Consider the following 12,136-nt stretch of genomic DNA (forward strand, 5'->3'; position numbering starts at 1 on the left):
TTTCTTCTGGCCTGATGTGTTTCTGTTGAGAAATCAGTTGATAGTCTGATGGGAGATCTCTTGTAGGTAACTTTCTGTCTCTCTCTGGCAGCCTTTAAGATTCTTACTTTGTCATTGATGTTTGCCAATTTAATTATGTGTCTTGGTGTTGGTCTTTTGGGGTCATCTTGTTTGGAACTCTGTGAGCTTCTTGGACTTTTGTGAGTTTTTATTCTTCCCAATATCAGGGAAGTTTTCTGTCATTATTTCTTCAAACAGGTTTTCTATTCCTTGCACAGTTTCCTCTCCTTTTGGCACCCCTATTATGAGGATGTTGTTTCATCATGTTGTCCCAAAGCTCCTTTAAGTTCTCCTCCTGTTTTATTTTTTCCCCCCCAGTTGCTGCTCTGCTTGGGTATTTTTTCCTACCTTGTCTTCTAGCTCACTGATGCAGTTCTCAGCTTCTTCTAAGTCTAATGTTGATGCTTTCTATTGTATTCTTTATTTCAGCTATGTCTTTCTTCATTTCTTCTTGGTTCTTCTTCACTTCCTCTTGGTTCTTACACATGTTGTTGAATTTGTCTTCCATCCTTTTCAATGTCCTTATGACCATTGCTCTGAACTCTTTCTCTTACAAATTGCTTGCTTCCATTTCGTTTACTTTCTTTTCCGGTGATTCTCCTTTTCTTTTATATGTGGGCTGTTTCTTTGTCTCCCCATTTTCGCTCCTCTCAGGCTGTCTGGTTATGTGGCTCACTCTCTACCATGTTGGCTTAAAAGCCCAAAATGCAACTTGGCAAGACACAACACATAGGGCAGAAGACATGAATGTATTCACAATACCATTGACCACCAAAGAAAAGAGAATTAGGGGAGAGAATAGAGCCCAAAAATGATATTGAGAAAAAGAAAAAAGGTAAGAGAGAAAAGAAAAAGCAGCTAAAAGAATGGGTAAAAAATATATGTATATGGGGAGAAAACTCCAAAAAACCAACAGCTAATCCAAAAAATACAAACAACAGAAACCCAGGAAAGCAGGAGGGAAGCTGAATCTGAAGAGGCAGATCTTATTTTCAGAAGGTAAGGTCAAGGAATTGAATGAATGGGAAAATGGCCCTGATTCAGTATATTGGAGGTAGAAAAAGAGTGTTTGTATAAGAAGAAAAGTAAAAAACAAAATACTAAAAAAAAAAGTAGAAAATAATAATTGAAAAAAATATATATTAAGATATGTATATATAAAAGAAAATTTATATAAAAAATTTTCACCTTTATCTATGTATTCATCTATATTTGGAAAAAGAATAGAGAGCAGATAGGACTGAGTTGGTGATTAAAACTAATTAAGCTATTAGTAGAAGAAGAGAACAAGGGAGGAGTGGAAAAACAAAACATAAAATAAAAAAACAAAAACAAAAAAACCCAAACTAACAAACAAACAACAACAAGAAAGGAAGAAAGAAAGAAAGAAAGAAAGAAAAGAAAGAAAGAAAGAAAGAAAGAAAGAAAGAAAGAAAGAAAGAAAATTGGCTAGTGAAGAAAAAGAGAAGTGTGCATGGACTTGGAGCAGGGGAGAGGAAAGTAGATATATGAGTAGGCCAACACAGACTACTGTAATAGTAATGAATCAATAAAGCAGATAAAGAAGATCAATTTTCAACAGGGATTAAAAAGAAATCATAGAGAAAAACTAAAGCAGGAACAAGAGAAAAGAAACAGGATGAAAAAGGGAAAAGTGAGGAAGAAAGTGTTGGCATAAAGGAAAAACAGTAAAATAATGATTAAAAAATAAAAACAGAATGTAGAACACTAATCCAGAAAAAATTAAAAAATGGTAAAAAATAATAAAAATAATAATAAAGTGAAAAAAAAGTTTTTAGTTTCTTAAGTAAAAGGTAAAAAATAGTGAACTAGTGAAGTGTTGTTCACTTCAGCGTAGCTTCAATAACCCATAGGGGTTGGTTTAAGACCCCTCTCTATTGTTCTGCATGCCATGTCTCAGTTTCCTGTCAGGTAGTCAGCGCAGTGTTGAAGTACCCAGTGATCACTGCTCCTCTGTGTCAGTTGCCACAAACTTGGTTTCAAGCAGGCAGGATCAGTCTGCCCACTTTGTTTTCCTGCCTGCTTTCAGTTGTATTTACACAAGCGTCTATTTCTAACATAGCCCTGGTGGTGTTTCTGTATTAGTTTTGGGACCAAATGGCCCCTCAACCCAGAGTTTACTCTTCCTTTCCCTGCCGCACTCAAGACTGGGTTGGAGTGATGGACTGTCCCAGAGCTGGTTTCCTGCTCATCTCTCCTTATTCTGATCCCCAGTTTCTGCAAAAACCACCTTTCCCTGCATTCTCAGTGAGTGTTTTTAATTGGAAGATCCTATGTACTGGGCTTAGCAAGGAAAAGCAAGGAAGTCAAAAAGACAAAGCAACTGTGCTGCCCCGCATCTTTCTCCCCCTGGCACTGCATGGCCGGTATAGAACTTCGGGCTGCCTTTCTGGGCACAGTCTCCCATGGCTGTGGGCTTAGATCTAGAGTCTCCCTCTGCCAGCAGCCCTGTGGACTCCCTTTCACATTTGAGGGGTACACTGACCCTACAGGCCACAGATTTGATGCAGCGCAGTCTCCCTCTGAGACGCTGGTCCTTGCTGCTTGCGTTTCTTCCTCTAACCCAGATCCCCAGTCCTACCTCTCTATAGGCGATCTCTGACCTTTCTGTCCACAGATTTTCTCACTAGCTGTGTTTAATTTGCCAATTCTGGGTGGATGTTATTTGATTCAGCTGTTTCTTCTATCTGCTCTGTGAGAAGGTGCAGGGCATGTGCGCTTATTCAGCTGCTGCCTTGTCTCACCATGGACAAACTTTTTAGGCGCCCGCAGCCAGGGAGGCTGGAGTCTCGGTGTTCATGGGTTCACAGCCGAGGCAGCTGGTCCCTGGGCATTGTGGCTGTATGGTCCCCGGTGGTATCTGAGGTCTCCCCGGGTGAAGGTAAGGCTGGGCTTCCAATCACAGCCGCTGTCCACTTCAATTTGGCACAGTCTCTGTTGTAGAGCCGGCCTCCTCGGGAGATATTTCAGCAGTAGTAGAGGCTACCCAGCCAGGGGAGCTTGGTCTGCCAATCCCTGATAGTCCTGTGGAATATAACTGTCCCTCACTCACAGATACACACACTCCCCACATGCCCACGCACTCTCCTTTCGCTCTCTCACTCATACTATCTTGCTCACTGCCGTCCTGTTGGCTGCCATTTTGGATCTCAAAGGTATTATATATTTTAAGTGATTTTTTGAAATTCTAATTTATTTGAAAATTCATTTAATCAAAGGTCTATGTTTCAAAAAGTTTGTAAACCACAGAAAAATTAATCACATAGTGAAAGCAAGAGACAGGCTAGTGCTTTAAGCAGACTTGCAGTTATATGTGTCTTCTGCACTTTCCTGGCAGCTGTTTGTTGCTCTGTTGGAGCTTCGTAGATTTGTGATGCAGGGCATGCTGGGCTTGTGAAGGCCACTTGCAGGAGAGATCCTGGGCACAGGGACTTTCACAGCCAAGTCACCTTTCCTTTTGAGGGCTCTTTCCTGTTCCTTGAGCTTATTGCCTATTTAAGAATACTTGTGGAATGAAGTGGAAGCGATTGGTTTATCAGTTCATGAGTTGTAGAATATTAAATGTTGTAGGCCTGTGTAGCATTGTGAACAGACAGTCCTATATAATAAAAGCCTAATATGCTAAGTGACTGGTCATCTGGTCGGCTGTTCAACCAATGAAAGAATAATATGCTAATGATATGCTAAGGATGCTCAACTGCTCGCTGTGACGTGCACTGACCACCAGAGAGCAGACAGTCGACTGGTCGACCAGTCAATATGACATGCACCGACCACCAGGGGACAGGCGGTCAATGCAGGAGCGGAAACCACAGGCGTGGAAACATGGAACAGACTGATGAATTTCAGAGGGAAGCGGAAAGGGTGGGAAGAGATTAACCAAAGATCTTATATGCATAGTAGAGGCCCAGTGCATGGATTCATGTACCGGTGGGGTCCCTTGGCCTTGCCTGTGGGGATCAAGCCGAAACCGGCTCTCCAACATCCCCCAAGGGTTCCTAGATTGTGAGAGGGCGCAGGCCAGGCTGAGGGGCCCCACTGGTGCATGAATTTGTGCACCAGGTCTCTAGTACTCTATAAAAATTGATTGTATAGTTAACCCTGAAGAAAATACTAAATGAAAATTATTTTGTAGTTATATTTAGGTATCAAATATTTACCATTTAACATTGCCATTTATTAAATATGTCTTATCTTACAGTTCTTGTCCTTTGTTTTGCTTTTAGTTCTAGAAAAGATACCAGTGTAAAGCTCAAAACACCTCCTGTAGCCGAGGCTGGGTGGAATTTGTATATTGTGAATACAATCTCACCAGTGCAACTGTACAAAGAAATGGTACTCCTTTCAGACTTCTCATTCTTATTTGTAGAAATATACAGTGGAATTGATGACCAAAAATGGATTCTATCTTAACATTCAGAATGCCACACCCACCAGCTTTGTCTGACAGTGCAGTGTACATCTTTCTCCATCTTCTTATTTTTCCAACTCCTGACATTTGAGGAACTAGTAGAAATTCCCTTCATGAAAATAAGACTCCATTATTCATACCATCATCCTGTGAGGATTGATTAACCAATCTAAATATAAATAGCCTTTGACCTTCACTTTGAATCCTAGCAAAGAGAACCATGAAAGAAATGGAGCTGAAAGAAATCTTAGATCATTGATCCCTGTCTCATTCTTCTTTGAAATATCAGCAGGTTTTCCCTGGGCACTGCAACACCTGTAGCATTGCCCTGTGAATAGGGCCCCAGAGTGGGCATTCTTTTTTATTTTATTTTAGGCATTCTTATTCCTTTTCTAAAAGTGACAGCTGCCAACTCATTCTTGGCCATTTTTTAAACTCTTTATTTTGAAATATGTAATTTCAAACTTACAGAAAAGTTGCAAGAATAAGAATAGTACAAATAAAACCTGTATATTCCCTACTTAGATTTACCCTGAGTATATATCCCTTGCTTCTCTCTCTCTCCCCTCCCTCTCTCGCCCCCCTCACTCTTGCACTTTCTACACACACAAACACACATGTTGTTTTCTGATCCTTTGGAAAATAAATTGCATAGATCATAGTCTAAGGTGAAATACTTCAGTGTATGTTTCCTAAGAATCAGGATATTTGCTTGTATAGTAGGGCAGTCATGTGCTTCAGTACATTTAACACTGACGCGATACTTTAGTCTCTGGTTCATATTTCATTTTTGTCAGTTACCCTAATGGTCTAATAGCATTCCCCTACTCCGATCCAGGATCCACTCTGGCACCAGGTATTGTATTTGTCATGTCTCTTTAGCCCTTTAAAATCTGGAATATGTTCACAGCCTTTTTTTTATGACATAAACATTTTTGAAAAATGTATTTTCCCTTTTCCACCTTTTATAATTTTTTGTGATTAGCTTATCCTTCCTGGCCAGAATATTGCACAGGTGATTCAGTAGTGTTTAGTGTGTTTCTCAGGGTATGACCTTGATGATATCCATCTGCCCCTTATTGGTGATGTTAATTTTGATCATCAGGTCAAGGTTTTGCCTGATCTGTCACAGGCATTTTAATGCTGATGATTGTATCAGCTTTGGTCTGGTTTTTAAGTTTTGTTTAATTGAAAATCTGAGACTTCATCTAGATGATTTGCCTACTAGAATCTGTACAGATACAGATTGGTTCAGATAGCCCGTGATAAATTTTTATCAGCCCTCTGCAAGTTACAGAAATAGATGTAATATGATTTCAATTCACCAGTTGAAACTAACAGAAGGGATACTCAGTCTGAATTTGAGAAATATTTAAATCATAGAACTTTAAAAAAGAGTTAACTATTTCAGAGGTTCATTAGCTTTATTACTAAGTTAACAGTATTATTAGTATTACAGTATTATTTGTACTTTTTCTAATGAGCCCTGTTTAACAAAGGAGTATTTACAATTGTATGTATAAAACTGGCTCATAGATTGGGATTGGGTACCTAGTCCCTGCCAGAATGATAATTACTTTTTAGGACTTAATGTGTCCAAATATTAATTTTATTAACAAAATATATAAGTATTCTTAAGAACTGGGAAACTTTTAAGGTTTTTTCTGCTGCAACATTAGCTATTTGCTTTTTTCGTTTTAGGTAGACTACAGTAATACCTACAAGACTGCAAAAACCCAGAGCTGCATCCACCTTCTTAGTGAGGCCCATCTGTTAGTGAGAGCTGCCCTGATGGATGCCAGTCAGCTGGAACCTGGAGAAAAAGCAGAACTTTTAGAAGCATTTAAAGAAAGCTGTGGGCACCTAGGAGACTGTTACAGCAGGTTGATGATGCTTTTTGGAAACTTGTTAGAGAAACTGTCTTGAACTTTGGGTGTACTTGCTATCTTTTCCATCTCTGGTAGTTACCTGATAATTGGGGGTACGCATGAGGGGAGGTGGCTCATTTATTTATTTCACAAGCATTTGTTGAGCACATACAATGTGACAGGTATTGTGCTAAGCTTAGAGATACAAAGATGAATGTTACCTGCCTTCAGGTAGTTAGTTTATTAGGTGAGTAGTGAGTCTCAAGTTCATGAGTCTCCCACCACTTAATTTATGAATTGGAAGTTTCTTTTCATGCCTCAAGATGGGGATATTGTGGGGCATGACCAGTAAAATCCCTGACAGTGAAAGCAGTATTACTAGTTTATTCCTTGTTAGCTTTAAGGGAGAGATACCAGTTGGATGTTCTGCGGTTTTTTAATCTTAGTAGTCAATGCTTTTATGATGCTAGAAAAGGACACTAGTATGAATAATGATTTTTATTTCTGAGAATGATGTTTATAAATTGTTTTGTATATGATTGTTTCAAAGGCTTATTTGACCAATTATAAATTAATAAAACAGACTTTTCCTACCTATAAACACCATTATTTTATAGCCACATTATGAAAATAAAATTCATTTAATGAATTTTTTTCTATTTTTTTTATGGTCAAGCAAAAATAACTACATTAATTAGAAGGGCTTTGCAGAATAAAACTTAGGAGCTTATTCCAACTACTAATGAGAGTAGAAAAGTATTTTGAGAATGATGTCATCTGGAAAGCATAATCTATTTTATTATGAAGTGTATTAGATATCTTGGCTTAAAAATGACAAATCTGAGCTTTCTTTGCTTCCTTTTCTTCAGGCTTGACACCCAGTATTCGCACCTCGCCTTGCCCTACTATAAGATGTCTGGTTTATCTATGGCTGAAGTTTTGGCTCGAGTGGACTGGGCAGTCGAGGAAGGATCACAGAAATATGAGAGGGGGTTAATCTTTTACATTAGTCATTCACTTTATGAGAACCTGGATGAAGAATTAAGTGAAGTGAATATGGTTTTCTGTTTAGTTATATCTAATATTTTTAAGTTTTTATTTCAGCAATTTATTTTATGTAATACCATTAAGAAGTCAATTTCCAAATATTTTTCCTTGGTAATAGTTTCTTTTCCTAAAATGGTGACTAATGTGCCCATTTCTTCATTAATAATTATAGAATTATAGCTTGGAAAGGAACTTACAATCATCTTATCATACTTTCTCATTATGTAGACAGAGAAATGTGATCCATTGTGATTGAGTGACCTGCCCAATGTAACAGTTGTTTGTCTTTAGAAGAATGACACAGAAATGTGGGCTTTGCTTCCTTCTCGACTGCAGCCCTTTTACAACCCTAGTCATCCCACTCTCCAAGTGTCCAAAGCTTCACTTAAAATATCCTAGCATAGTGACCTTAACACATTATTAAGGATTATTTGTAGCCCCTCGTGTATTTTTACTTTTTAAAAATAGGTTTTTATTGATTTTAGGGATAGAGGAACATTGATGTGAGAGAGAAACATTGATTGGTTGCCTCTGGTATTCACCTTGACTAGGGATTGAACCAACTCAGGCTTGTACCCTGACGTAGAATTAAACCAGCGACTCCCTAGTGTACAGGACAATGCCCAACCAATTGAGCCATACCAGCTAGGGGCAGTGGTCAACAAACTCATTAGTCAACAGAGCCAAGTATCAACAGTACAACGATTGAAATTTCTTTTGAGAGCCAAATTTTTTAAACTTAAACTATATAGGTAGGTACATTGTTATTAACTTAATTAGGGTACTCCTAGGCTTAGGAAGAGCCACACTCAAGAGGCCAAAGAGCCACATGTGGCTCGTGAGCCGCAGTTTGCCGACCACGGAGGTAGGGCCCTCATGTATTTTTAAAAAGATGAATACAGTTTTGCAAAGTTAGATACTGTGATACAAAATGTTTTAAGATTTTGAGAGAAATGAAAATTTATAATAAATTACCCCATTAAGTATATTTTGTACTAAGCTGTAATTTCTTGTAATGGACTTTTGAATGTGATATAATCTAATATTTTCTTCTTCTGAATGCTTGTTAATGTTAGAAGTGCTGGCCACAATTTGGTATATATTTTCACTGCTTTTTCATTTTAACTCAGCAAAGAAATTACTTCAAGTAATCTGAGTTCGCCCACATTATCATCATCAACTCTGTCTTTTTAAATCAAAACATAGTACTATAATTTTATTTTAATTGAAATGTTATATCTTAGCTTTGTATCATTATTTCCCCCTGATTTTGTTGCTTTCTGTTAACTGACTGGCCTTTTATTTCTCATTCATACTCACTGAAGGAATTAGCAGTAAAAGTGGTTCAGATGTTTCATGTGGCTGAGCCAAAGCAGCTGCCCCATATCCTCTGTAGTCCTTCTATGAAGAATATTAACCCTCTAACTGCCATGAGCTATCTAAGGAAACTGGATACTTCCGGGTTTTCATCAATCTTAGTGACATTGACCAAGGCAGCAATGGCTCTGAAAATGGGAGATCTTGACATGTACAGAAAAGAAGTGAAAAGCCATTCAGAGGTATGGTGCCATGCCTGGTATTAACAGCAGGCTGAAATAAGACCGGTAGTCCTGAGGTGTTTAGCTTTCTTCTGGCTTCTGTCTAGCTCATTTTTTCTTGGTTATAAAGGAAAATAGACTTAATATTATAAAGGAAGTGACCCAGAGGGAATGCTTGAGCTTTGGATCTGGCAAATAAAAAGAATTATAAATGGCAGCAGTGGGTATCCAAAGACCTTTCAACTTAGGTACGTTTAGAGCATGGGAAACATATGGGCTCTTTCCAAGCCAACCGTCAGCATGAGGGAATGCCTTGCCCACTGAAATACAGTAGAGTGAAGTGTATTCAAGTACAGCAGGTGGGATATTAGCTGTGAGTCTTAGGAGGTCCAGTGGTTGCAGAAATAGCCTGCACCTGGGAAAATCACAAAGGACTATCTGGAGGATTGGGCATTTGAATTATATAGCAAAGAAAAGGTAGCTTTCCCTTGAAAAAGAGGCCATTTGGGAGCATGAGCAAAATGTTAATTATTAAGGGAAGAAATTGTGAGGCAACATTAATTGAACGATGTCCCAGGCCTATTCCCTTGCATATGTTCTCTAATTTTTGAAACAATGCTATAAGGTAGATGCTATTATTATACTTATTCTACAGATAAGGGAACTAAGCCAAAGAAAGGTTAAATAACTTGTTTAAGATGACAATGCTGATGAGTGTAGAATTAGGATTTAAAGCAGGCAGTCTATCTTCAGATCTGTGCTCCTACACTGTTGTTTTACTGCCTGACTATAGGCAAACATCCACAGTACGACTTTGGTTTCTAAAACAAGAAAAGCAGGAGTGCTTTATCATAATGAGAAGAGCAAGTCAACATTGAGGTGTCCTTTGCTTTGAAGAGTAGAATTCTAGAAAGATGAATTTTCTGTCCATAATTTTGAAAAAACTTAAGGTATATTATTATTAAATCAAGTAAACTTAAATATAAAGCTTTCTCCAAAAATAGGGCATCTTGATGCTTAATTAAATATTAATAACTTCTATGAAGATAGTTAACCAATGTTCTTAAAGTAAGAACTAGTCTTTATAGTTAAAGAGAAAATTGAGATTAAATTATTAATAGCTTAACCATGAATCTTGAATGCACTAGTATGTATTTATAAGATGAATGCAATGTACATTTTGTTCCTAAATTTATTTTTTATCTTTAGATGAAATTAGTATGTGGCTTTATTCTTGAACCTCGGCTATTGATTCAACAGAAGAAGGGACAGATGGTTCCAACTGAGCTTGCAGTTCACTTGAAAGAGACCCAGCCTGGGTTGCTTGTGGCTTCAATCTTGGGGTTGCAGAAGAACAACAAGATTGGGATTGAAGAATCAGATTCCTTCTTTAAGGTTTGTCAATTTCCAAATATTAATTGTTCTAGATAAAATTGGTAGCGGCCCGGGAACAGAATAAGAGAAGTGAGTTTTTATTTGTTTATTGAAAAAAAACAAACTTAGACATAACCAATTTATAAAAGAATATATGTAGAAAATTTTCATCCATGCAAGCTTGAATTTGTTTCCTGTTAAAATGTCTAAGTGTGCTGTGCCATGGCACTAGTGTTAACAATAGATTATGAAATGCATGGTCCACATGATGGAATGCTGTTCAGACCAGTTGTAACTCGATCAATACTATATTTATCTGTGATATGGGGGCTTGTTTCACACGTTCAAGGTGCTCTGTGGTAAGGATGGAGATATGATTCCTCAGCTGTTGGTGGACTTTTGGGAAGCTCAGCTGATAGCATGTCTCCCAGATGTGCTACTGCAGGAACTCTTTTTCAAGCTCACATCACAATACATCTGGAGATTATCAAAGAAGCAGCCCCCTGACACCATACCATTGCGAACATCAAAGGATCTGGTAAGATAATGGAATAATACATTACACATTACAATAATGTACCTTCTTATTTTGAATGGCTTTGAATTAAACCTAAGTTTTATCACCAGATATCTTTTTTTAAGCAGGAGTTAAAAGTACACTTGGAACTTGTCCATGAGTGAAGTTGCCCACATTTTAAATAATTTTGTATTCTAAAGAGTGCCTGTACTGCCTCTGTGTTCCTGACTTGCAGTGGTACCTCAGTAGCTAAAGTATGAGGGAAGGGGCTTTCCCAGAACATGTCTGTGCTTCCCAGGATGGCCATGATGTAGAACAGGAGAAAAGACATCTGCTGACCTCCCTTACATGTGAGGGACTGTGGAAAAGGATCCCATTATGTCCTGTCAGCTGCACACATAAGAGCTGTTCTGTAGCCCTCATGGCAGCCCTCACCACTGCTTTTACCCATCCTGCTCCTTTCCCCTACCAGCTTCTCTACTCTCATGAATGCCACAGCTAACTGGAAAAGACACCAACTTTTTGAATAATAGGGCTTTTAGGGGAATCATCTTGAGAACTTACAGAGAAATTTTGTCTCCCAAGGAAAGTAGTAGAAATAAAAAATTATTTCTAATATTATTAACTTTTTTTAAGTATAATTAGCTTAAAAGCACTATTGCTTTTTTTGCTAGAAAGGGCCTCCTTGGAATATTTTAAAATTTAAAGTATTAAGAAATATTCAGTGCAGATTTGTTCAGTGAGAAGCAGGAAGACTGAAACTTTCCCCAGGGGATAGATTCTAAATGACTTCCCTTCTCATTCCCAGGAAGGTGTGTACTTAACTCTGCAACACGACTGAGGACTAGTGATTGCTTGTTCTATATAGCATGGATGAAGAACATCTGTTTTGTTGTATTATGTTTATATTAATTTCTTTTACATTTTAGATAAACGCCTGTAGCCATTATGGCTTAATCTATCCATGGGTTAATGTCTTAATAACATCTGATTCCTTAGCTGACAAAAATTATACAGAAGATCTCTCCAAATTACAGGTAAATGAAAATGCCTCTTTTTAATGAGTATACATATTACAATTTAATGTAGGCTATACATTTGGTAAGACTTCAGATGTGTTCATCTAGAATGTATAATTTTGAGGGGAAAATCCACAGGCATGCTCAGATGCTCTCCTGCCTCTGCCTGAAACTGCTCACAGGAAGGCTGCTTTCGTTACCATAAATGAGCAAGCACCCAAGTCACATGACTGTCTTGGCTCTTTTTCAGCTTGTGCTTGAAAACACTTTGTGAAATGCAT

General features: G+C 38.0%; 2 protein-coding genes across 11 annotated transcripts in view; one reads left to right on the plus strand and one right to left on the minus strand.

Moving 5' to 3' along the window:
• The window catches only part of HPS3 (HPS3 biogenesis of lysosomal organelles complex 2 subunit 1), a 75,352-nt gene that overhangs the window by 48,954 nt on the left and 14,262 nt on the right, over window positions 1–12,136 (plus strand). For 5 of the 10 annotated variants that reach the window (XR_004973818.1, XR_004973819.1, XM_036347362.1 and 2 more), the window contains exons 8-14: window positions 4,308–4,416; window positions 6,194–6,375; window positions 7,230–7,410; window positions 8,733–8,966; window positions 10,155–10,340; window positions 10,669–10,857; window positions 11,766–11,873. Coding sequence is in view for 4 of the 10 variants with exons in the window: in XM_036347362.1 (XP_036203255.1) it covers window positions 4,308–4,416; window positions 6,194–6,375; window positions 7,230–7,410; window positions 8,733–8,966; window positions 10,155–10,340; window positions 10,669–10,857; window positions 11,766–11,873 (1,189 nt within the window). In the remaining 6 variants the exon portion in view is untranslated. Of the gene's footprint in view, window positions 1–4,307; window positions 4,417–6,193; window positions 6,376–7,229; window positions 7,411–8,732; window positions 8,967–10,154; window positions 10,341–10,668; window positions 10,858–11,644; window positions 11,649–11,765; window positions 11,874–12,136 lie in introns of all 10 variants that reach the window. The other 5 variants (XR_004973823.1, XR_004973822.1, XR_004973821.1 and 2 more) reach the window with 3 other exon arrangements.
• LOC118675148 (ceruloplasmin) overlaps window positions 10,717–12,136 on the minus strand; it is a 101,985-nt gene continuing 100,565 nt past the window's right edge. Inside the window, exon 20 of the mRNA XM_036347360.1 lies at window positions 10,717–10,854. The gene's annotated coding sequence lies outside the window, so the exon portion shown is untranslated. The remainder of the gene's footprint in view (window positions 10,855–12,136) is intronic.

Source organism: Myotis myotis, unplaced genomic scaffold (genome assembly GCF_014108235.1).
Source record: "Myotis myotis isolate mMyoMyo1 unplaced genomic scaffold, mMyoMyo1.p scaffold_m19_p_2, whole genome shotgun sequence".
In the NCBI taxonomy this organism is placed as follows: domain Eukaryota; kingdom Metazoa; phylum Chordata; class Mammalia; order Chiroptera; family Vespertilionidae; genus Myotis; species Myotis myotis.